At 36.9% G+C, this 26,642-nt stretch overlaps 1 protein-coding gene across 1 annotated transcript in view; it reads right to left on the bottom strand.

Annotated features, from left to right (window-relative positions):
- col21a1 (collagen, type XXI, alpha 1) overlaps nt 1-26,642 on the bottom strand; it is a 94,986-nt gene that overhangs the window by 38,023 nt on the left and 30,321 nt on the right. The window contains exons 5-10 of the mRNA XM_002934864.4: nt 24,100-24,316; nt 22,354-22,527; nt 15,537-15,614; nt 13,493-13,501; nt 12,168-12,251; nt 5,225-5,287 (exon numbers count right to left, since the gene is read on the bottom strand). Coding sequence (XP_002934910.1) covers nt 5,225-5,287; nt 12,168-12,251; nt 13,493-13,501; nt 15,537-15,614; nt 22,354-22,527; nt 24,100-24,316 — 625 coding nt within the window. The remainder of the gene's footprint in view (nt 1-5,224; nt 5,288-12,167; nt 12,252-13,492; nt 13,502-15,536; nt 15,615-22,353; nt 22,528-24,099; nt 24,317-26,642) is intronic.

The following is a 26,642-nucleotide window of genomic DNA, read 5'->3' as shown; positions in this document are numbered from 1 at the left end:
GCAAGAGTGCAAGGCATTGCAAAATAGGTAATTGTATGGAAAATGTTTATGAAAATACATCTCTTGATGTATTAGATGATAGATAGATAGATTAATAGATAGACAAAGTCCTATTAGTCCTGCTGTGCATATCTATCTATCGATCTTTCGACCTATCAATCTATCTAGAAAATAATAACGCCCCATGTGGTGTATGTTCATAACAGGAGTACATTTTAACAGTATAATTTAAAAAGATACCCTGTGGTGTATATAATTGCTAATCTTTGAAACATTAAGAATACTAGGTTTCTTGATAGTAGATCCCATACCTGTATTCATTCTTATATTCTTCATGCTAGCATTTGAAAATGGACACTGTCTTCCTGGTGATTAGTATTACTCCCAAACATAATGCATGTTTATGTATTCCACATGTCCTTTCATATTGCCAACATGCTGTAACTAAGCAACAACAGTGACACAGAACATTTCCAAAAGTGAAAGATAGGGGTTTCCTTCTTAAAATAAGCCAAGCTGAAGGGCCAGAATGTATTTTTTCCAATTATTAAACAGTACTTTTCACATTTAGTGGTGGCATACCACAGCTGGAACAGTTACCATTAAAATATTATTAAAATAATAAAATACATGTAAAAGAAACCAAGGAAGTTGTAAAAAGAACAAATGGCAGAAAAGGTTAAAAGAGGAGAGAAATGCACACAAAAGAGTTGGGATAGTCCCATGATTGAGTTCCAAAACTTAAAACAAAGGAGAAATATTTTGTTCTAGAAAGGGAAGGGGGTGAATTTATCATCCAATCTATCAGTATGTCTGATGAAACCAATGAAATTAAATCACTGGTAATGCCCCCCGGTGATCCTAATCAAACCTGTGGCTTCTGGGCCAGTGTTTAGTAACATGCACCTGCCCCAGGTAGGCTTTATTTATTCTTTGCAATGATCCCCAGCACCAAATGATTGTGGGCATGTGCAAAGAATCATCACTGATCATGTGTCTGCACAGGGCACAATGGATTTTTGGTTTCATTGTCCCATAATGTGCTTGTTTTTTTTCCTGTTCCCTACCTCAAAACTAATTATATCTCATAAATAAAGCTTTTATATAAAAGAAATTCAGTTAATAAAATGCCTTGTGTGCAATACGCCTTAAAGGAAAACTATACCCCCAAACAATGTAGGTCTCTATAAAATGTTTTTGCCTAAACAAGCTCATATGTAAAACTCTTTCTGCTATTGGGTAATCCTAAATAGAAAATTGCCATTTTAACATGTGAGGGCCACCTCCTGGGATTATAGGATTCACAGTGCAAACAAACAAGCCAAGGCACACATACATGCTAGGTCACATCAGCCAATTAATGGAGAGAGTTTTGTCTTTTGCTCCCACACTACTTCCTGTTAGTTAGAGCTGCATTATTTTTGCTCATGTGATCTCCTCTGAGGGGGCACACAGCATATGCATATATAATACCGTCCGTTACATTTCAGAGTTCAGTATCAGGCAGATCCTTTAATATGTGGGCATATGCCAATTGTAATACGCAGTACGTTGTATATCTTTTGACTTGTTCAAACTGTAACATCCAATATGTGGGCTGTACAATTAGAGCACTAAAATGCAGAATGCGTGAACATATTAGCCACATAATAGCGAAAGACAGTCATAGTCCCATATCTCGACACTTTGTTCAATGTTGCGAATCTAAAGTATCCTATTTACAGATACAAGTTATAGATAGAGTTTTGTTAGATGAACGAGGCTCAGATAGATATGAGAAACTTTTACGGCTGGAAGTCAATTGGATCTTTCGTTTAGGTACACGATATCCAAATGGTTTGAACTCTATTTTCGATGTTAGCTGCTATGTTTAAACCATAACATTTTGTATATATGAGTGTTTAATTAAGAGCCTGTTTATATTGACTTTACATTGATTAAATATCATAATCTTTCATAATTCATACTTATGCATTTATTTATTTGCATACTTGATTTCTTTGATTAACTCTAATTTTTATTAGACTAACTTTATATTAACTCGTTTTGACTTTATCAATGATTTTAGCTATTTTGTATCCAGGATATACTTTTGATCTTTAGTTTTACTTTAATCTTATGTTAAGTGGGTTGGGTTTTGAGATGTCAATCACAGTTAAGTTTATTTTGAATTTTCGTTATTTTGTTATAAAAACCTCCCATGTTCTTACTTCACTTCCTGCCTATGATTAAGTACATCTGTGTACGAAACGCGTCAGGCGTTTTCCTTATTTTAAATGGATGAATAAAGATTGAGTTTTAGAAGTATATCCTGCTCGTCCGGTGTGTTCAGCGTTACCGCTACTAATATTGGGTAATCCTAAATAGAAAATTGCCATTTTAACATGTGAGGGCCACCTCCTGGGATTATAGGATTCACAGTGCAAACAAACAAGCCAAGGCACACATACATGCTAGGTCACATCAGCCAATTAATGGAGAGAGTTTTGTCTTTTGCTCCCACACTACTTCCTGTTAGTTAGAGCTGCATTATTTTTGCTCATGTGATCTCCTCTGAGGGGGCACACAGCTCATCACTAAATGGTGGCTCAAGGGAAAGGATGTAAAAGGGCAATATTTACTGATATATATATTTCAGTTTGGCATGATTCTTTAATAGGTCACTTACCATACTATATACTATCTGTTGGTTAAGTATTCATTCTGGGGGTATAGTGTCAGGGTTTTACCTACACGAACCTACCTACACGAACCTACCTACATGAACAGAACAAATGTACAAAATACAAGTGGAGAAGCTTCAGAAAATCTGAAGGCCTGTACAACAAAATTACCTATTTTTTATATAGATTTATTAAAAAAGCATGTGGTCTCTGGCATGTGATGCATTACTTCAAAACCATAATTGCTATCTAAGTTCTGGACAGCAGGGCAGCAGGAAAGCAGCATGCAGAGTTGTTCCTTACTAGGGTTGCCACCTTATTCTGTCAATAATACTGTCCTTTGGGTTAGGGGGTGGATCGTGACATCATATTGGGGCAGGGTTATGATGTAAGGGGTGGGGAAATGGGCAGGCTGGGCGGTGGATGGGGCCAGGAAATTGGTGGGGTTATAGGCAGAGCAAAGGGTGCCAGAACATTGTAATACAGGTGCCATCCCTAGCTGGTGAATTACTGGCCAGGTGGAAACCCTATTCCCGACCGAGGTTAGCTTTAATGAAAAGTGAAGGCATGAAACAACGATCCTGTGTGGTGCTGCCCTGCCATGCAGAACTTGGAGCATCTTTGAACGTCTCACTGTAGCCTGAGCCTGCAGTTGTCTGGGGATATATTATGGGATAGTTTTCTTTTTTAATGGAGAACTTGGGACCATTAGGGCTCTTAGGCACTTACTGGAGCAAATATTGTTTGGACATCACAAGGCTTTTATTTTGGACCATGGCACAACACCTTGGAGCATTTATTTTAATCCAAAAAGGTGGCTATAAATATGTTTAAGTAAAGTGGGAGACTTAGATGTATTAAGCCATTTGATCCAAATGTATCAATAAAATCTGCTCCATCTGTAGATTTAATGTGGTGCACATCACAAGTCAGTTACTAACACTGCACAAGTCATCTATTTGCAAAGACAGTCTTTTTTATAGTTAGCAAAGTAACTTAGTTAATTATAGTTGGTATAGTTAGTTAGTAAAGAACAATTACTATACAAGTCCTAGAAACATTAGCCATCTAAGGCTAGGGAAAGGCTCCACAAAAAAAATACTCCTGCTATATTTTATCACCTGCTATGTTCTAGTTTATAAAGATTACATGCATTTACCATTCATGAAATGATTTGCAAGATTTGTTTATTTTATTTTGCTGAAAATTGCATTTATGTGCTATAATGTACTGTACCTATTTTAGTGTAACCAGTGCAGCATGTACTTTTTTCTTAGTTTGATAACACAAATTCAATTCAACATGCATACAAACTTGTGATTAACAATATTTGGCAGTTTGTGAAGGGCGGGAGGTAAACATGCTAGGGGCAATGGCAATGGCACTCAGGGCAATTTCAGATGTATGGTTATTCAGGCAATATTTGGTGCACTTGGGTTAGTTGCACAGAGACACAATGTCCAAGCTGGAAATTGATTTGAACCTCATAGCACACTGAGCTAAAAATTCCTCTGGTGGTAAAATACATGAAATTGCCCTAAGAGGCTACCTCTGCAGCAAGGGTGGAAGCTTCTTTATATGCAAAGAGAATGAAGATGAACTCACTGCCTGATGGAAATTAAAGCATGTGTTGCTTATTTGTTCATTCATAATAATGGCTTAGAGGCTTTAAGGCTCCATATGTTTTTACTTTACCTGGTGCTGATATCTGTGCATTCCCAGTTTGAATAATAAAAAACAGTAATTTTAACATTTTCTATTGTCAGCATTTCTTGTGCTCATAAGCTTTGCACTAGTGCTCCACTGTGTAGTGCTGCACCCAGGCACCCTACTCTTCTACCTTACTTATTTTCTGGTATTTTAATATCTAAAGAATAAAATCAACAGAGCTCATATACAGGCATTAAGTAGACTTGCGTACAGGGCTTTTCCACACCTTGCAAGTCACGGTGCTCCCTAGCCTGAAAATCTGAATCATGTAGGATTGGACTGGGGTGTGAAAGGCCCAGCGTGACTGCTACCCCAGGAGCCCCGCACCCATTCAAGAGCCCCCGACCAGCCGCTCACCCACAACTATCCCCTTCCTCCCCCCATGCTTACTTCATACTTTGCCATGATCAAGGGAGGGAGGGCAGTAGGGGAGCAATGGCAGCAGGGAATGGCAGCGGAGGGGATCAGGACTGGGTCGGCAGGTTCCACTGGGTTTTTCCCATATATTCCGCTGGCCCAGTCTGACCCTGGGATTGTGCATAAACAGGGTTGCACTTTGCACCTTGTGGTTTTGTAAACAAGGCCTAATGTTGCTACACATCATTTTATTATTTATCACTTTGTGATACAATTAGCATTATTGTTTAAGGATTTTGCCCACAGGTGAGATGGATTTATTTTGACCTTTTAATGCTTTCAAGCCTGCACGTTTGCCTTAAAAGTGAAACATAACATTTAAAGAATCTGTTGCAATATTAATGTATTTATACAATTATAGTATCACCAGTCCATCATTTTGCAGCATGTAAAATACCCCTCATTGCACAGAGAATAAATGTTATAGTACTCACAGGCTTACCATCTGGACCAGGTTGTCCAGGGGAACCATGATTTCCAGGCAGTCCAGAGTCCCCCTACAGAGAAAAAGTTAAATGTTCCATTATTTGTCAGCTGGTCTTACATTGAATATGAGAAAAACTGTTTGTAATCAGTACACGACCTTCTGCCCTAATGAAGAAAAAGCCCCCCAAAGGATCAAAATCTCTGGCTTTAAGCCCAGGTACAAGTTATGGAAAATGTGTTCCAAAAACCTTTTGTCTATATACAGCTATTAATGCCATGTCTGTATCTTAAACCGTATTAACAAATATAGAAACAAATAAATAAATATCATGTATTCTTTGTTTATATGGTTCTACTATGTAGTCATTATAGGTTTGTAATGCTGTTCTGCATCATTTCTTTGAAGCTGACCATACAGTGCATCTGGATAATTCTGGTTCAATATAAAAGTTAATTTGCCCTTTCAAGTGTGGTTGACAAAAGCAGCTGTTTTGGTAGCACAGTAAGTTGTATTTGGTCCCTTCACTCTAATCCCAGGGCCATAATTGTAAATGGGATGCTCCATTTCCATTTAAAATACAGATGTGGTAATAAATGTGGTTGATACCCTAACACACTGTATCATGGGATTATGGAAATGGATTATACAAATAAACAGAAATATACAGAAAGCTGTAATATGTTGAGGGACCCCTAGCCACCCATCAGCCATGGTCTGATTTCCGATCATTTAACTCATTTAAATCATAATTCATTTAAATGTAACAATGGATGGATTAATAATATTCATGGCATCATTGTGACTGGGTCCCACACCATATGTTTAATGGAACCACTGTGATTAGATGTTGGTGTCTTATTACTCTAAAAGGACATGTAACCCCCTACATTTTCCTACCATGTATATAAGTTTGGCATATCTCCCCCACCCAAACTACACTGTACTGCATATATCCCCTCCATTTGGCGGCAGCATCATCACACTTCCTAAAACAAATAGCAGCTTTCACCCGGCAGCCATTTTTTCTCACATAAATCTTCAGTGGCATTTACATCTGCAAATAACACGTGCACTGTAAAGTTCATGCAATGAAGAATGCAGGCTTGCACAAGCAGAAGTTTCTACAGTTAACAAAGCTCAGAGTTTGTATGGAAACTGGCAGCGCCATCTTTTCATTGGCTGCTAGAAGAACTGAGCATGCTCAGATAGCCAAGAGCCAATGTTAATTCCTAAGGGAGGGGGCCGAGTAGGTTACAGGAGGAGTAGGAATCCTAAATAATTTAGGGGATGCTACAGCCTTACTATTAACCTTTGAACAATGGGAGTGGCAGGTATTTAATTATTTCAAAGAGGCTAAAATTGATTTCAGGACTTCATTGATTAAATGTTTTGTGGGAGGTTTACATGTCCTTTAAGGGTTCAAATTAAGGGTTCAAGATTACTTCAAGTTCAGTTGCTTTAGACTTAACATTACTAGATACTTTACTTTTGGGTTCAAACTTTGTAGTTTAAATGTTGTAATGAACCTATTTCTTTTTAACATTTATAGAGATGCATTAAAGGGGTTGTGTGAGTCTTTTCCATTATTTTGTTTCATTGCAATGGGTTAATGTACTGATGTGTGTCTCTGTACTACACTAGTACTCAGCCTAGTGCTTCCATACTTTTTAATGTAATTTACATCTATTCATACAAAACAGGAGGAGTTGCTAGAGGAGCATGAGAACTTGTACTAAACTGAAATGACAACATTTCTCCTTACGGCAAAATCTGTCAGTATACTTTAATAGCATAATGCATGCGCGCATGGAATGTCAGATACTGAACCGATTCAGACATTGTGAGTTACCATTTAATTTGAAGGCTACATATGACATTCTGTTAGAATAACATATTTTAGCATTGCTGTTGGCAAAGGAACTTTGTCTGCTTCGTAATGTTTCCACTGAGGAATGCTTGGAAAACTACTATAGCTTTTGACTTTTCCAAGAAACTTATTTTGTTACCCTTAAGAACTGACTTTTCCAAACAATATCTTCTTTTTGTGGATCTAAATGAATTTAGAAAGTGTCAAGTCAAAACTCTTTATGGAATTGAAAAAAGTAGAATAGAATAGAAAGTAATAGAATTTTCCTATTTTCCCCAATAAAGCATTTTGTTAGCTACTTAATTCCATTAATTACCTAAAGGCTAAGAATATTAAGTTAATTTGATTTAATAATATCAAAAATTATGATTTATTTATTTTTTGTTTGTTTGTATACAATATTGTTTTGGAGAGTAGTAGTCAGCACCAAGCCTTGTGATTAGTTAGAAGTAGTGCAGGTTCCCCAATGGCCACTTTCCATCGGCATATCCTGGTACAGAAGAACAGGAACAGCACCTCTTGTCTTTGTAGATTAAAATGCCTTTATTGCAACATTTTTTTGGGGCAAACAACAATAGCAGCAACGTTTCAGGTCACAAGACCTTTTATCAAGCAATAAAGGCATTTTAATCTACAAAGACAAGAGGTGCTGTTCCTGTTCTTCTGTACTACAATATTGTTTTGTAACATAACCGGTTTGCCTTGATTTCTGATTTATTTATATTGGCTGAGGTGGACAACATTGATATTGTCTTTCCCAGTAACAGAAAGGAGCACCACTAAGTTGCTGAAGACTCACAACTGCCAGCATCCTTCCTAACACAACAGAAGGCACAGGAATACTGGAAGTTCTCGTTCTGTAACAATCTACATTTTACAGATTGCCTATTACTGTTACTCACTATATAGTTTCACTGTATTTAGAAGGTCAAAACACCCCTGCTGCGTTATACGTAAGCACCCCAGCAGGAAGGTTAATGGTAATACAGAAGTGTATGTAATAAAAGTAGTATATGTTTTATAACATATACTAAACTGAGAATGTTTTCTTATTCCTAACAGCAAAATTGCCTTAGATTCCTCAAAGATGAGGAACGGTATATGAGGGATCCTAGCTGTCAACTAATAGATTTATATTATAGTCCTCATGTAATGGATTATGCACATTGTACAATGGAAAAATGCCAAGAAACATCTTCTATAAATTTCAAATACACACTGTGCATGTTTTTAGACATTTTCTGTTGTATGTGGTAGAATTATAAACTGCAGATGAAAAGTTCAGATCAGAAGACATCCAAGCAAAGTCAGATTAATCAGTACCTAGTTGTGAATTTTTAAGTGTCATGTATTTAGGCTGAAACTTAAGAAAGTCTAAAATTGTCTCTGCTATAATGGTGATAGGGCAAAAACTATAAAATAAAACCTTTCTGCAGGACTGGATTTGTGGAGAGGCCACAAAGGCCCGGGCCTAGGGCGGCAGAAACCTGGGGGCGGCATGCCACCCCGCCGCACCAAAATTTTAAAATTTGTGTTCCCATACGGAGCAATGGGGACTTCTCCCCACTGCTCCGTATGCAGGTTTGGCCTACGGCGCATGCACGCTTGCATCCCTAACCCCTACCCCCCGCCCCCGCTGTTCGCGCATGCACGCGCACCCCCTAAACACCCCCCACTGCCGCTGTTCGCGTATGTGCACTACCGCTGTTCACGCGCGCATGTGCACTGGGGGGGTGGGGCGTGCGACCGGGGGCAGCCTCGGGGCGGCCGGTTTTGAAATACGGCCCTGCCTTCTGATTCCAAAGCTATTGTTATACAGAGTTTATTGGTAAATCTAGAAATACTTCATACTTCTCTTTTCAATGAAAAAAACAATGGCCAAGTGCATCACTGTTAGGTATTCTCTATCCAGTTTATAGTTGACAGTTCTATCACTTGACCGAGTCTCTTCTCTAGATCTACCTAACTGCCCCACTACTACAGCCTTTTTCCCTGTGCACTAATATAAAGCAATATAATAATAATAATGTACCACAGTCTCACACACTATATTAATGAAGTTCACTGAAAGTCCAAGTTCTCATCAAAATTAATTTACAATGATAATTGCTCTAGGTTTACTTCTACATGATATTTATTTTGTACAATATATTTACTGTATAAGAAAGGCATTTCAAAGTATATTTACAATTATATAAGATAAAGACGTACAAATAATAAATATATATACTTTACAAATTTTGCTTTTTTTAATATAACAATAGATTTGAAGATATCTTACTGTGAACTCGCTGTGGCATGGAATGATTCCATAAAAAGTTATTATCAACTAGTTGTGATGTGGCAATTAGTATTTCCACAGGCCGGTGATCTTGTTAGGAGAAAACTGCACCAACCCACGGAAAAAACTTTCTAAGCACTGCACCGTCATTCAACTTACCTTTCTACTGGCATCCAGCCATCCCTTGAGTAGATTCCTATTCATGCATGTGCAGTAGAGTAAACCTGGCAAATTATACTCAACTGCGTGTGAGTGATCACATACACCCAAAGGAAAGAGATCTAAAGGTAAGGAGATGCCAGCGCGGGGCTTAGATACTTTTTCCATGGGTTGATGCAGTGTCCTTCTGACAGGGGAACCTACTAAGGGAAAAATGAGCATCCATTTTACTTGCAGGTGTCTAACATTTTGGCACTTATCAGTAAAATAGACTGTACATGTCCTTTAATATTCTGTTGTAAAATGTAAAGATATTTACTTAAGTGTTCTATAATCATATAGAGGTGTACACAAAAGAAAAAGTCAGAGGAAGCAGTTAATAGTATCCATAAAAGGTCATATTTTATTTAATCCATAAAAAACATACAAATAGCCTTACGCGTTTCGTACCTAGGGTACTTAATCATAGGCTGCTTCCTGTATGGCTCCCTAAGCTGAAGGTCTGGGGCATGAGCACCTGGACCCACCTTTCCAGGGGGTAAGATTCTACATATGTACAACAAATTGCTATTCCTGTGAGAAAAATTGATATAATTAATCATAAAGAGGTATCTGACTGCAGACTGTGGTGGCTTTCCTGATCCTAATATTTTACTGTAGCGGATACATTATAGGACTCAATGGGGCTCATTTATCAACACTGGGCGAATTTGCCCATGGACAATAACCCATAGCAACCTATGTGCGATTGGCTTTTCTCAGCCAGTAGCAGGTACTGTAGAACAATGATTGTAACAAACAAATGTGCCCAGTGTTGATAAATGACCCCCACTAGTGTGTGATTCAAATCAACATTCACTATGTTCTTTTCACACAATGCAGTATTATTGCCACAGTTTTAGCATTGTTGTAGTAAGGGCAGCACTGTAGTCACCATTTAAAAAAAACAAATGTTACTAAATTTGTTTTAAAATCTGATTATTAAAAGCACAATCAAATAAAAGCATATAAAAAAGCAAATACCTCGAATTTGTAATTTTTGCAATATTTTTATGGGTTGCAATGCTTTAAAAAAAATGTACATTTTAAAAGAGCAAGTTGACTAAATAGTTGAAATTTTATCTAGTAGAGCTCCCACAGACTTCTACATGACCTCGACAGCTTTTAGATTGCAAAGTTTAGTATTAGTGGTTTTCATGGATTTGAAGCTTAAAGGAGAAAGAAAGGTAAAAACTAAGTAAGCTTTATCAGAAAGGTCTATGTAAATACAGCCATAAGCACTCACAGAAAGGCTGCACTGACTTCTCTGTCAAAAGATTTCTTGTGCCTGTAATTCATGTGCCAGAGACACACAGCTCTCTGCTCTCTCCTCTCTCCTGCTCTCCCCTCCCTCAAGAATGCTCACTCCCCCCCTTATGAATGTGGATCTGAGCCAATCAGCAGGAAGCTGACTCATAGTCTTACAAACTGAGCATGCACTTGGTCTAGGTCTCGGTGCAGCAGTGAGGCATTATGGGAAATTTCTTTATACAGCTCAGTGCTTTTTCTTCCTGTTTGGCTTCTGATCATCTGAACAGGTGAAATATGGGGAGACTTAAGGGCAGCATTGAGACAACTGAAGGTATGCCTGCAGCTTTATTACCCTTTCCTTCTCATTTATTAAATCACTAAAAATGTGTGGTTTTCTTTACATAAAAAAAAGTATTGTGGGAAAACCCCACACTTAGGGGCCCATTTACTAAGGTTTTCTGAGAAAATTAGGTTTTTTTCATGTTTTGTTTCTTTCAAGATTTATGTATGTGTTTTTTGGTATACAAGTATATGATTGTATATATTGTTTCATTTAATTTCTCGAAAAATTTGAGAAATGAACAAACATTTGAGATTTCTAAAAATTTTTGTGACTTTTTTTAGACTGACAAAAACTACGCCAAGTTCAAGCTGCCAAGAACCATTGAGTCGTAAGGAGGCTTAGAATAGTAGAGGAATAGAATAGTCTGTCCTGTCCTTGACACATTCTCAAGGGAAATTTAATCCCCTCATTGTTTTCTATTTCACCCAGTTTCAAGGGAAAATTAATCCCATCATTGTTTTCTATTTCACCCAATTTTAAGGGGAAGTTATTCCCATCATTCTTTTCTATTTTACACATTTTCAAGGGGAAGTTATTCCCATCATTCTTTTCTATTTCATCCAGTATTAAGTGAAAGGTAAACACATTTTTGTTTTCCAAAAATGAGCGCCAGTGCTCCTAAAATGGCTGCTGGAGCAATTCCTATTTGAGAAAAATAAAACGTGATTTTCGGACAATAAACGCGACCCTAACAATGGTAACATTTAATAAATGCAACAATGATTATGTTTTATTTGAAAAATATACAAAGTCAAGTTTATATAAGTTTCAAGGCCAGAAAAATTGTAGTTTTAGTAAATCTCCCCCTTAGTGTCATCATACAGGCATCTCTAGTATATATGATGTTGAGTGTTGCCCATAGGCCTGCTATGCAGTCACTTATGTGTTCTAGGAAAGACCATGTGTTTTAATTGCTGCATGAAAGTTGCCTTTCTGGATCCCACCTAAGCTTAGTAGGTTTCAATTTAGACAGCTTTTCAAATAATTAGGGTTAAATAAAACCAACTTACTTTTAGGCCAGGATCTCCTTTTTCTCCAGGAGGACATATACAGGGAGCAGGTGTGACACCAACATCACTGGGACCATTTAAGCACTTTAAGAAGTGAAAAGAGAAAGTGTATTTTCCAGATATGCTTTAATAACTGTTTTCAAGTATTTAAAGATTACACAAAAAGTCGTTAGGCCAATGATATTCTTACAAATTCAAATGGGCATCATATGAACTAAATTATCAAAAACTGAAAAATATTCAGCATGACATATTTTGAATACTTTAACACAAGCCCAGCAAATCTCTAGAGGCTTTTTGGCAATAAAAGTAGTTATAACAGCAGTTAGAAGAACGCCGAGAGCGGAACACTTGCTGATTATCAAGCTCATGTTATTCCTTTCATTACAGTTACTGGAAAGCATTACTAAAGTTGCACAGACACTTTTTAAGGGGAGCAAGCATTAATTTTTAAGTTGAAAGGTAATGTCATGTTTTCCCATTCGTTAAGCATATTATATATTTTTGTGCCTGTGAACCTAAAGCAACCAAAGCCAAAGCGCACATATTCCAAATGTATGTCAGTAAGGATACAGATAGTAATGAGGCAAACTATGTAAGGATCAGGATAACTAGTGGATTAGTGATGGCTGAACATGAATAAAACTTTAGCACATAGAGGAGTCCAAAGGATTTGTGCCCTGGGTAGGGCCTTTGTTCATCAGTTTTGCATGCAGAGAAGAAAGCAGGGTAGACAATATATTGGAACATGGCAAAAAAGCAAGAACAAAAGTTTGTGGCCCCTCAGTAATGAAAATCTGTTACCATTCTTATAATTATATACAGTATCATTTGCAAATGTTTTGGCTTATTATTTGAATGGTAAAATTAAAGCAGCATATTGTTTTTTTTAAAGAGGGGATTTGCAGTAATATAGAGCATTAGTGGCAGGCAAGAAGGAACAGCAAGGTATAGGTTCCTGGGAGGAGACTCCCTTTTCACAAATCCCTGGTAAGACTAGATCTAGAATATGCAGAATTCAGCTTTGGTCTCCAGTCCTCAAAAAAGATATAAATAAAATTAAGAGCATCTAAAGAAGGAAATGGAAAGGTTGGATATGTTGCGGGTGTTTAGAAGGGACATTAAGAGGGGGTGGGGGATATAATGACTATTTGGAAATATACAAGGAGACCATACAATTAACTCTGTGGTACTTTGTTCACCAATAGGTCCTTTAGCAAATGGGAGGTCATCCATCCAGATTAGAAGAAAGATGGTTCCATTAAATGCAGGCTTTTAACCTCTGAGGTTTTACCTTATACACAGTAGAAAATTCAAACTCATACCTCTCCATTCTGAAAGAAAAAAAACCCAATAAGTTATGAAATTTGTCTACATGCTTGAACACACACAAATATATTTCCATCTTTTTATTTAATATTGAGGTATCTTTTGAATTAGTGTGCTATTCCCTTCACTAGTGATCAAATAAGATAACACAGCAGTAGTTATAAGTGAGTCTGAAGAAGTAATTCACCTTTCCTTTTATAATAAAAAAGCCTATTATTATTAACAGAAGCTAACAAGTAAGTGGAGTATTTTGACTGTGCTTTCTAAGTTGAAGAGAATAGGGCTAGAAAGTTATATCATGAAAAACAAAAATCCAACATGCTTTACAAGGCTTTACAAACAGGATTACAGTTATTATAAAATTAGACAGTTCTTAGGTGTTTCAAACACAGTGAGGATGATGTCCTTGCCCTCAGTTTACAATCTTTTAGGAAAAGGAGACAAGCAGAAACAAAAAGAAGGGGGGGGGGCAACTGCAAGGGATTGCTACTACAAAGCAATACTAGCTAAGCGCTTCCTCTAGAAAATAATCTTGTACTTAATGCACAATTTTACTGGGAACCAGGAGAGAGACTTAAGTGGTAAGGTGGTGGAGAGACATTTAAATGCAGGTACGATGAAGTGGGCAGCAGAAGTAAGAATAGATTGCAGTGGATGGAGATGGGATTCAGGGAGAACAGGAAGTATTATATAGTAGTCTATCCTGAAGAGCAAAAGGGCCTGGACCAGTGTGTAATGCTTCTTAGAAAGGAGCTACATGTTCTGGTGCGGGATGCAATGTGGGCTGTAAGAGAAGGGGCTAAAGTGAATCCAAGATACCTGCCTTGGGAGACAGGATGTTTGTGATGTCATGTACTGTAATGTTAAATTAAGGGAGAGGGACAGGTTTTGGGGGGAATATAAGAAGTTCAATTTTGGGCATGTTTTGTTCCACAGTGAGACATTGTGTGACTGTAGCCTGAATAGCATGGCTGTGATCAGGGCAGGAGAAGAAGATCTGTGTGTCATCTACCTAAAGGTAATAGGAAAAACCTGAGGATGTAATGAGGTCACCAGGAGAGAAAAGAGGCCCTTAATATGTTGATGTTTGATAAACCTAACTTTATTGCAAGTGGTCAATTATCAATTGGCCGCATATAAACCAGCAATTCCTAACACCCTAAGACAGACTCTTGGGGCACACCAACAGAAAGATTAACTGGTTGAGAGGTCCTGTTAGAAACTGTTACACTGAAGGTGCACATAGAGAAATAGGATGGCAGCCATGATAAAGCAGAAATGTTGACAGTAAATATCTGTAGGTATTTCAGATGGAGAGAGATGCTGCAAAGAGATATTGAAATATTGAATGTTGTCTTGGTCCTTAGTACCATGGATATAGTTGACAACCTTAGTTAAAGCCCTTTTGGTAGAGTAACCTGTGTGAAACCTGACTAAAAGGGTTCAAGGAGATGGTTCGTATTAAAATAACCTCTTTTATGTTTGCTGTTGTTAAAATCCCTAATATCATGATGATATTTTACATTTACAAATTAGACATTTTATAAAATATATATATTGAGGCTGATTCATCAAAGTACGAGTTTGAATCCCGAAATGGGTAAAATTCGGATTAGATACTATAATTTCTGATGATCGCAAATATCACGAAAATGCTTACGAAAAAATCGTATTAGTCACAATAATATCGTATTGGCGTATTGGCCTCCCACAGGACTCAATCCTCCAACCTGGCCAAGGGAAAGTCACGATACCGAAGCTTGAATGAATCCGAAACTTTCGTACTCGTTGCGATAATATGATTTTGTTGCATAATTTTTGCCGCACAGTACAAAAAAAGTTGCGCAAATTAGTGAAAAAATCGGCAAAAATACGCAAGGTACGAAAACTTTTTTTTTTGTATGCGGAGGCAATTGTACTTTGATAAATGGGCCCCTAGATGTCCTATATATATTGAGTACAGAGGACCTCTTGTCTGTCTGTATTAGGTTAATAGTTTATACAAAAATATATGAAGTAAAAAAAAAAGTTAATAATTACCGTCCCAGGAATTTCACAAGCTGTTTCACGCTTATTCTGGTCTGGATCACAATATATTCTCAACTTTTGTAGACTAAACTGAAAAACAAACAACGTCTGTTAAATCATCTAACATTTTAAACATTAAGCAATGCAAATAAGGATATTTCCAAATATTGAAGTAGTATGCAGTATATCAAAATATCAACATTGTGCAGTTGTGCGTATTAATAAGCCACTCATGTTCTAGAGATAATAGTCTAGATATCGTCTAATGCACTAATGTGGTCTCTTTATTTATTAATACACTTAGATGTCCCAACAGTAGCATTATTTTCACTGGTTTGCTTTAGGTTTCAGAAATAAAGGGCATGCAGGTTTAGAGGAAATATTTGGGTTGAGAAACTGCATTTCAGCTGAGAAGCTTATTGATGGAATTGGGTTTAGAGTGATAATAAAGCGATGAAGGTCTAAAACCAAAAGGTGGATACAGAGCTGTACTAAACTGGCAAAAGGGGCATTTGCCCAGTGCTCACCAGGACAGTGAGCCCACTTTCAGACATTTCATCTGTTATACCTTTTGACTGAAACATCCCCTTAAAATGGTAGACCCTCATTTGACTCCACTGGGAGAGCACATCAGTTATGCATTCTCTATTAAAAACAGAATTTTTAATGTTTTATTTTGTTTTTCCATTTTTAAATTGTGGTTTATCTGTCCGCATGGCCCTTAGCTTGGAGAGAAGCAGTTGGACACAGACCATGTCTTTATTGTCTGCCTAATTATATCCTATATTACCTGCTTGAGGGTAACACTGTCACAAACTTATTGGGATGACTGTAGGGGGCCCACCAATGAGATCTTTGCCTGGGCCCATTGGTACCTTAAATCAGCCTTGGGTGGATGCAGACGAATTGGATATGGTTTAATCTGGAGATATTTAAAGACTTTGTTCAAGCATTTGACCACAAAATCTGTTTGAAGAAATGCAGATGTAGCATTAAACGCCAGTAAATAGTAAGAGAGACCTCATTTGGAAATATTGTGAAGGCATTTATTGTTTATTATGCAGTAACCCCAATGCCATAGTTTGTTGCTTTTTACTTTGTAAAAATAAATCCCTTTTGGCTGGACTTTTGTGCTTGTTTTGGAAAAGACCACCAAAATTGTTTGAGTTAATTTGAAAAAATTATATGATTACATTATTTGGGTTGTGCTCATATTTCATAGTTGTATTGGATATTGAAAAGTAAACTAAGGTGTTTTGCGGATGTTAAAAAACTTCACACTAACATTACACTAACTAATAAATCAGCCCTGATTTATTATCTGTGGGTAATTTTTTGCTAACAATGTGTAACAAAAAGACAGATATCTTTAAATTTACAAAGCTGTTTTCTTTACACTGGAGCAATTCATTACAAGCAAAGAGTTTTTTTAAATTGTTATGCCCCCATTGAATTGCATTACAATTAATGACTGCTCAAAGCAGTCAAGCATATTCTAATAAACTGACACATTAATCAAAGCAGAACATGGTTTGATAAATGCGTCAATTATTTAAAAATACTTTTGTAAAAATTTACAGAAATATTTTACTGTCATTCGGGAGAGAAGTTTAAAAGACACCTTTAAAACAGATAAAGACTGTAATTAATGTACAACGTATATTGGATAGTTGCTAAAAAATATGAATCTTTAATTATGTAACAAAAAAGTTTATGGGCAGAATTGCCTTTAAACTATTGTATTGGTAACATTTAGATAAAACATACATGCTCATTTTCACATGAAGAGCTATAGAAATATAATTTATTGTTAAGAAAAAGATTCTACTTTGTATGTATGCAACACCATGATCCATGGCCTCTAGTTAGTCTTTTGTCCTCTACTCTCAGCTGCACCTCCTTATTTCTCATGCATATAGCAGCAAATGCCTGCTTTGTGGCTTGCTGCCTTCTTTATCACTGTCTTTTGCATTCTCCACTGGTCTCTATTTCTAATGCCACTTGTATCTATTTCATGGCTCTTTCCTTCTCCTGCATGCTGCAGTAAGATATAAATCAAGACTAGTGAGGTGCTACAAATCTCTCATGCCTGCATGCCTACATGTCTCCCAACCACTAGTGGCACCTTTGTTTTCCTAGAGGTAGAATGTTATGATGTAACAGCTTTAAAGTTACTATGATAGGTCATCATGAACATTTTTAGTAGTGGTTGCTTAATAGTATAGAGATTGATATATTTGGATGCTTGCATGAATATATCATCTCACGTAAATAAATATATATAAAGGTCAGGGAGAATAAATGCCAAAATATACATTAACAATTGCGGAATATGGTTAAGTAATCACTGGAATTTTCTCTTAAATTTCCTTTAGCTGAGCCAAGCATTAGGCTGATTGCAGATCATGCTGCTATTTGCCAAAATCCTTTTTCTGTTTTATGAAAGAGCCTTTAAATTTTCCTTTTTTGTACTGTTTACAATTTATAAAAAAAATCGGTAAAAAGTAGTAGAATGAAAGAAAATAAATAACACACTCTATGTCGTATATTATGATGGAGACTGGAAGGGGCAGGTGGGATATATTCTCCCATACTTTTCCAGTAAAGGTCTTGCACTTATTACTCTGGAAATTACATAATAGATTTCCATTAATAGAAAGCAAGCTCATCTGACTTATTTTCCATCTTTGTAATGATGTAGGAAACTCCACAGCTCCTACTGAAAGCTCTTGCTGAAACACCCCAGTGTTACATAAGTACCTGATTGATGGTACAAGTTACTGTACACCCTTCCTGTGGTGATTAGCAGCTAATTAACATGTAGCCTGATGTCAAATGCCTCCCATAATACCCACTATCTCCTATATCGCAAATACTTTACCTATAACAAAACAGCCTAAACCCACATCAAGATCCACATTTATATTTGAACAAACCAGCAAAAAATAAAAAAATAAAAAATCCCAAATATTAACTTTAAGCATAGTAAACTACTATTGTTTTATTGGTTTAGGAATATTTTGGGCAATAGAGAGATATGCAGTGATATTAACAAGGGAAGGAGGTACAGAGATTGAGATAGTGACACAAACAAGAAATAGGAAAAGGATGGGAATAGGGGTGGGCATACTGTATAGACCAGAGAGATAGGGAAATAGGTACAGGCTGGAGGTGTATAGGACAAAAGGAGGGAAAATGTAAGAGGGAAACTGGAGGCCCAGAGGTCACATATTCAGCATCTACTACGGAAGATGTAGATGAAGGTTCTAGCACCAGTGGCTGAGAAACTTCAGATATGAGAAAAGCTCAAAATTGTTTGTTCAATACTAAAGCTATGGGATCAATTCAATGGTGCTGAGCTCTGCTATGCCCAAAAAGGTAAAATATTACAATTGGTTAATGCAGTCACCCAAATCACAGGGACAAGTACACCTGCATGAAGCAGCTGAGCTGAGTGACCTGAAGAAGTAATGTATATTTAGAAGAAGATGACAGCGCATAGAGAAAAATTACACCAGACATCCAGATGAGGCCTTCTCCCAAACACCACTTGAAGGATTCCAAAGAACTTCCTCAATATGACTGGCCAAGAGGTGTACGAGGGGTAAAACAGAAGGATATTTGAACACAGATAAACTGCCTAAGTAATTTCATTTTTCATTTGTTTATTTCCAGTTATCAATGTGTTTTTTGAAGAAGCAGAAAGCTGTGATCTCGCCTTATCTTTGGCCCTCATTGAAGGGATTAACTGGCCAGCTATTGGAAATACAAGGGCCATTTCTATGTTCTAGGACGGCCATGTTAGACCTGTGGTCTCAGCATGTTTCTGTCTTTCTAAATATAAGCAACCTTCACTGTAATAATAAGGGCTGAAAGTAGAAAAAACTGATATATCATTACAGATACTGATACAGATTTATCTTACCCATTTTTTCCATAAGGAGCAATATGGGCCGTATATTTTTAATAAAAAAAATATAAAGAAATAAAGAAATGGAGAAATCTTAACTGAAAAACATGTTAGTGATAATTTACTGATGATAATAAATAGTGGCTATAGGGGAAGGAAAGTGACAGTCCACTTATGTCCTACATACCCATCAAGACTTAGGCTTTGGAAATTTCCTACATTTTCTATGCATTATATTCATGCCAACAGTAAGTATATGTCTTTTATCCAAAGCAAAGTAGAGTAATTCAGGATTGGAAACTTCCAGTCATCTGCCGATTCCCATGAAACCATTTCTTTAAAGCTTTAAAGGTTAGGGTTTTACCCATTCTTTTAGAATTAGCAGTTAGGTTTTGCCAAGAAATTTAGGGTTAGGATTAGGCATTCAGACTCAGAGTCTTAAAAACATACAAAAAAGCAGATGGCAGGCTGTAGGTAGTTTGGGGCCGTATTACTCTGGCAAGCCTAGGGCAACATCTGTTTCAATAGAATATTAATATAATCTGTATATACATAATACAAATAAGTAAACAGTAAAATGGGTTTCTGCTTTGCTAGTTATAGTTACACATCTGTAACAGTTCCTATTGCTTCCTCCACTTTACTGGACAGAATATGCATTAGTAAATGTAGCCAAATGTCTTGGAAAAACCTATGAAAACATTTACAGTCCAAACTGCTTGACGTTCACACATCTTTACCCTAACACTATATTCTCCAAAGAAGAAAACCAATTGTTCTCAGTCTATTTTTGAAACCCTGTTAATCCCTTTAATGCAACCCACAGGATTTCATTCTCAGGATTGTGGTATTTTAGGGCATGTTAGATTATTTGCATGTGTTTAAAATAATATGGTTACATTTGGCAAAAGTGTTTTTAAGCCTTTTTATGTAAGATTTCATTTTTTTCTGGAAATTGTACAGGAGCAACAGAGCCTGCTTTAATTTGTTGACATCTGGCCTGTAATATAAAAACATCCACAAAGCCACTTCACTTAGTTATTTATCCAGTCTACTCTTTTGTGTGGTTACACACTAGGCTAGCAGTGGCTAAAAGGTTTAAACCATTTACCTTAGTGTATTGGAACTTTCAGCATGCAAATACTGGTTTTATTTTAATTTATTGCAAAGTATTGTATGCTGTATGTGGATATTTCAGCACAAAACAGTCTTTAGGACACCGCTTATTATGTCCAATTAATCTGAATATATCAATATACAAGGATCCGAGTGCCCTATTCACCTTACAGTATTAAATTAATGTAGCATTGCATTATGCTTGCAGTAAGAGACTAAGGAATTTGCATGTAGGGAAATCTAGAATTCTGTATAATTCTATTGTTGATATTTTTTAATCAATTGTACAACATGTGAATTCTAATGAAAAAGAACAGTCTAGAGTTATAGAACTTCCTATAACCTCTTAAAACTGTTTTAAACAACAACTTTCTTTGAAGTTTACCAGTCAAATTAATTATATAAAGTGATTGCTTATTTTCCTGAGTAAACTGCGTTAGTATTATTATCTAGTGTCCAGTGGAAAAGTAATTGTAAACATATACTGAGGCCAGATTCTAATTCCTAACCCTTTTGGTTCAGAAGCCTATGGCTATGAATGAATCCCCATGACCCACTAAAACCTGGGGGGAAGCATACAAAAAAAAAACATGTTGCGGCTCTGCCTATCTCCCCAAATAGCTACACTATACTTCAGGGTAGAGGTCCTAATGAGATCTTTACCCACATTCCTAAGCAAAGAACACTGGTGTCCCTAAATTAATAAATATTTAGTTAAATCTCTGCAAACAATTATTGTTCATTGACTATTTATAATTGGCCCCATTTTTGCTAATGGGATGATGGATCACAGTTCATTAATAGTCATGGGGTCAGTTTATAAATTTAGCTCAACTATGTCAAAAATAAATATTTGATAAACAAATCTGTGTAACAGAATGTAATTCAATTTTCTATTGGGCACTTTCATACTATAGGGCAGTGATCCAAAAAAAAAAACATACAAGGGGTGCTGGATGTTGCTTTCAGTGGCCTCAAAGCAGGTCCTTACTTTTGAATTCCTGGCTTGGAGGCAAGTTTAGGTTGCATAAAAATCACATGTACTGCCAAATAGATTATCCTGTAGGCTGCCAGTCCACAAAGGGGCTACCAAATAGCCAATCATAGCTCTTATTTGACACCCCCAGAACCTTTTTCATGCCTGTATTGCCCCCCAACACTTTATTACATTTGAATGTGGCTCACGCATATAAAAGGTTGGGAATCCCTGCTATAGGGATATAGGCATATAATAGGAATATTATATTAATTATTCTTTTTAAGTATTAGATTAATATATAATTATATTATAGGTATATCATCAAGGATATAGGCATATTACTATGCCCCTATTGTAAAATATAAAGTTATTAGAAGTCCCCAAGCAGTTCTACCTACAGTAAAGTAGAAGGTATATTATTAATATAACATTTCAATGTGACATGTGACCCAATAGCATCAGAAAGTTCAATAATAACTGATAACATGACCATACAGCAGTACAGCAATTAAAACTTTCATTATGATTGTCACAAATCAAATATGGAAACTGTACGGATTTCTGGGAAAAAACTTTAATGAAAATGTTGCTCTTTGCTCCACATCAGCCGCTTCCCTCCAGGATCACTTATCCAGTCATTTGGACTTTAACCAAACCCCATTGTTACACAGCACTACTTCATAAAACACATCATGTTGTAAAAACTGCCATAGCATGACTCCTATGCAGTGCATGATTTTTTGTTCAGACATACATATTCTGCAAGATTTGTACAGATTTAAAAGACACATATTATAACACACCTACCACAATTTCACACTTACCTGAACTGACTCTTCTCTAGCAGGGTATTTTCCAATTTGTGTTTTTCCACTGATATAAATGCCAATAACTGGAAGTAATTTTCTTGTCTCAATTTCATGGTCATCCACATACAGTGTAGTATCCTCTTCTGTTACCAAGAGCCGAATTTGGTGCCATTCTTCATCAAACAATTTCTGTTTACAAATGAAATTTTTACAGATTGTAGAACTTTTCACTTTTGTATCGGTAGCATAATGAATATTACAAAGGTAGTGTATGTACACAAGGTCTGGGATTCCTAGTCCGTCATCTACCTGCTATTTCTACAGAGCTGTAAAATGCCTCTTTGACCTTATAATCTTGTTCATCCAATTTCTATCTCAGCACAGCACTTACCCACTTATTTGGCCTTTCACTTTCTGCTGGTATTCCCTTGTTCCCTTCCCTTGATCCCAGCTCTCTCACAAACTTTCATCCAGTTTCCTTACTTTAATTTGCATCTAAATTGTTGGAAAGGCTTGTTTACAACCGCCTGGTCCAACATCTCACTCTCTCCACAACATCTGACACTGTTAACCACCCACTCCTTCTAGACATTTTTCTGGCATTTGTGACACTTCTCTTCCATACAGTGTCTGACTTCGCTAACTTCACCTCATTCCCTCTCTCTATTGGAGTTCCTAAAGGCCCTGTCTTGGGCCTTCTGCTATTCTCACTCTACACTACATCTCTAGGAAAACTTACAGTCATTTGCACTTCAGTACCATCTTTATGCTAATGACATCCAAATCTACCTGTCTATTCCTGACTTCTCTTCTTTATTCCTTTCCCAAGTTACAGACTGATAGGGAAGCATATACAATGTATTGATCAGACATCAAGGCAAAAAGGCAAATGTTATAAATAAGTTCTTTTCTCAGTGTATACAGTAGAGGAGTCATAGTACAGTATGGTACAGAAAGTTTTACTCAAAATGAATGTGAACAAGGCACCAGGACCATATAATAGACACCCTCAGGTACTTAGTTCAGTAGCTAACCCTTTCTTTCTGATTTTCTCAGACTCACTTTAATCTGGTATGGTACCTATGGATTGGAAGAAAGCTTATATAACCCTATATTTGAAAAGTGGTTATGATCTCAGCCTTGTAGGCCTGTAAGTTTGTCTGTGGTGGACAAGTTATTTGAAGGTTTGCTAAGGGATCACATACAAAAGTATGTTCTGAATAATAGCATTATGAGCAGTAATCAGCATGACTTTATGAAGGACAGGACAGCAGAAAATGTGAATGCATTTTATGATGAGGTAAGTAAGAAGTTGGACAGCAGGGTTGCAGGAGATCTACCGGTATTTGGATTTTGTCAAAGTGTTCAATACATTGCCCCATAAACAACTTCTTTCTAAATGAAGGTCTGTTGGTCTTGGTGAAGTCGTTTGTACATGGATAGGAAACTGGCTACAGGATCGTGTACACATGGAGTAGGGTTCTTAGTAGGGTCCCACAGGGTTCTGTATTGGGTCCACATTTATTTAACTTGTTCATTAATGACTTAGGGGAGAGTATTACAATATAACATCCTTGCAGCAGTAAGATAGTAGCACAGGGTAAAAATGATCTATAGCTGACTGCAGCCCCAGAAAACAGCAGTTCTGTAATATACATTATCTTTATAAAACCAAACAATTTAGATACAGTTATCGTGTTTATAACTTGAATTCATTAAATTTTGCTGCCCCTATGGTACCTGAGTATGAAAAAAAATTACCTTCACGCCTGGTGCAGTAAATGTAATAACCTGAGTACCATTATCTTGGTGGGTTGTAGTAAATGACAAAGTTTTTTCCTCTCCATTTAGTGAAACAGCAGTTTGGGTGGTACCATCAAGAGCTAATATTCTCCATAGATCCCATTTCTTTTTTATTTTAAATCTCAGGGTGGAAACAAATACATAAGAAGGAGGAAGTCCTTCTGGAAAGACATTTCTGAAATTAAAAAGATGGCATATTTAATAAATGTTTAATAGAGCAATGAACTAGGGTATTTAAGTCATTTAGAAAAAATAATAAATAAAAAAACACAAATACAAAAATATTGAAAAAATTACACCTATATTGGCTGACAATAAAAATACATTGCAAGCTTTCAGAGCTTTAAGGCCCCTTCATCAGACAAAATTAGCCATTTAGCAGAAACAATAATACTTTTATCACTGTAAACATTTTGAAATATAGTAATTTACTAACAAACTGGCAATTAAACTACGGTAACCAGTGACTTGGTCAAAATTGGGAGGTGGAAAAGTTTTAGTTCAAGGCCGGACAAATAAAAAATAGTACATCAGTCGATACAAACTTTGCCCACCCCCTAAGTCAGACATAACTCTCAATGCCACCCTGCTTGAATCTGTGTTGGTGACTAAAAGAGGTTAGTTACTAGTGGCTAAAGGGCTGCACAGAGGGGGAACCTTTGCAAGCAGAGATTAGCTCTGTATAGGTTTACATACACAGGCATAGTGCCAAATTCCAGTTAAATGAGACATATTGGGCCTGATTCACTAAAGTGCGATAAAAATGATCGCACGCTTTTTTGCGGTAAAAAAGACGCGATAATTTGCGCGCGATTCACCATAGTATTATCACGTGCGATAAATCGCCATTTTCGCATGGGTTATTTCTCGCGCTAGTTTTACCGCATGCGTTAATTTCCGCGCTGAAAAGAATACGATCGCATGATTCACTATAATTTTTGCGCGCTAAATATCGCATTCGGCTATGCGAAAATTAACACCTACTACAGGCAGGCGAAAAATTATAGAAAAGTGCAGTAAATTAGTTTTTTGCAATAAAATATGGACTTACAGTGTTATTTATTCAAGTATGTGTTTCCCCTAGAGTGACGCAGCCGCCAGTTTGCAGCGAAATGTTCATTTTTAATACAGTAATTTTCCGCAAGTATTGGCGTGTATGGCTAACATGGCGTGTGTTCATTTGCGCGACTATTTATATTTGGCTACAAGTGATGAAATGTTTCGCCAGGCATGGATTTGCAGCGAATTTTTGGACGTGGCGGATTTTTTCATGCGTTTCGCAAAACAATCCGCCAATGGCAAAACGCATGAAAAAAATCGCCACACAAAAATTCACCGCACATCCAAAAATTTATACAAGCGTCAAAAAATAATAGTCACGGGCAACAATTTTTTTGCCTGCACAACATTTTTGCCGTTTCGTGGATCTTTCGAAAGATTTGCTAATTTTTCACTAAAGATAACCAGAACACATTTGCTCATCACTAGTGGCTACTATTTATAAGCATCTACTATTTATATGATACCATTTATATGCTACCATTTATATGTGGCTAATATTTAAATACACCATTTATATGCGGCGACAATTTTTATACACTATTTCTATGCTACCATTCATATGCGGCAACTATTCGCGTAATTTAGCGCATGTACCGGCAAATACCGCATTGAAATAGTCTTCGCGAGTTAAATAACGCATGCAATATCGCGCGTAAAAAAGCGCAAGTATGCTTATAGTGAATCGTGCGAAAAATCGCCAAAATTAAGACGCGGTAAAAATTTTAGCGCACAATAAAAATAGCGCACGTTTTATCGCACTTTAGTGAATCAGGCCCATTGTATTTGTGAAAATTGCCCTAATGTTGTAGCCAGTAATGAACACTATATGGTGCTGCTTTCACTCTAACTTTATACATGGCCCCTTTATTGGAGCTCCCCATAGATCCACTATGGTCCCCGGGGCAGATTTACTAATCCACGAATCCAAATCCCGAAAGGGAAAAAATCGTATTGGAAACGAAAATTTGGTGACTTTTTCGTCGCCGTCGCAATTTTTCGTATTTGTCGCGACTTTTTCATCGCTGTCGTGACTTTATCATATTTTGTACGATTATTTCGTCACTGTCGCAATTTTTTTTGTATTGCGCGATAGTAAACAGCGGAAGAAAATATACGAAAAAGTTGTGACAGCAACGAAAAAAAACGCAGGACATACGAAAAAGTCGCGACGGCGACGAAAAAGTTGCAAAAATACCGATCATTACAAAAAACCGCATTCGGACACCTTCGGACCGTTTGTGGATTAGTAAATCTGCCCCCCCATTTCAAATGAGGGTTATGCATGTCCTATCGGTCCCTGGCCAATAGTAGGAGGGGGTTAGCCAGTTACAATCCTGCATTTACACAAGAAAAATCAGGCTTCAGTTCATGTCCAAAATAGTGCACAACATATACACTAAAGTGTATATGGCCTGGTCTGGCCCAAGCCAGTAAAGGGA

This window comes from Xenopus tropicalis, chromosome 5 (assembly GCF_000004195.4).
Source record: "Xenopus tropicalis strain Nigerian chromosome 5, UCB_Xtro_10.0, whole genome shotgun sequence".
Taxonomy (NCBI): domain Eukaryota; kingdom Metazoa; phylum Chordata; class Amphibia; order Anura; family Pipidae; genus Xenopus; species Xenopus tropicalis.
This window is presented reverse-complemented; position numbering and strand designations above follow the sequence as displayed.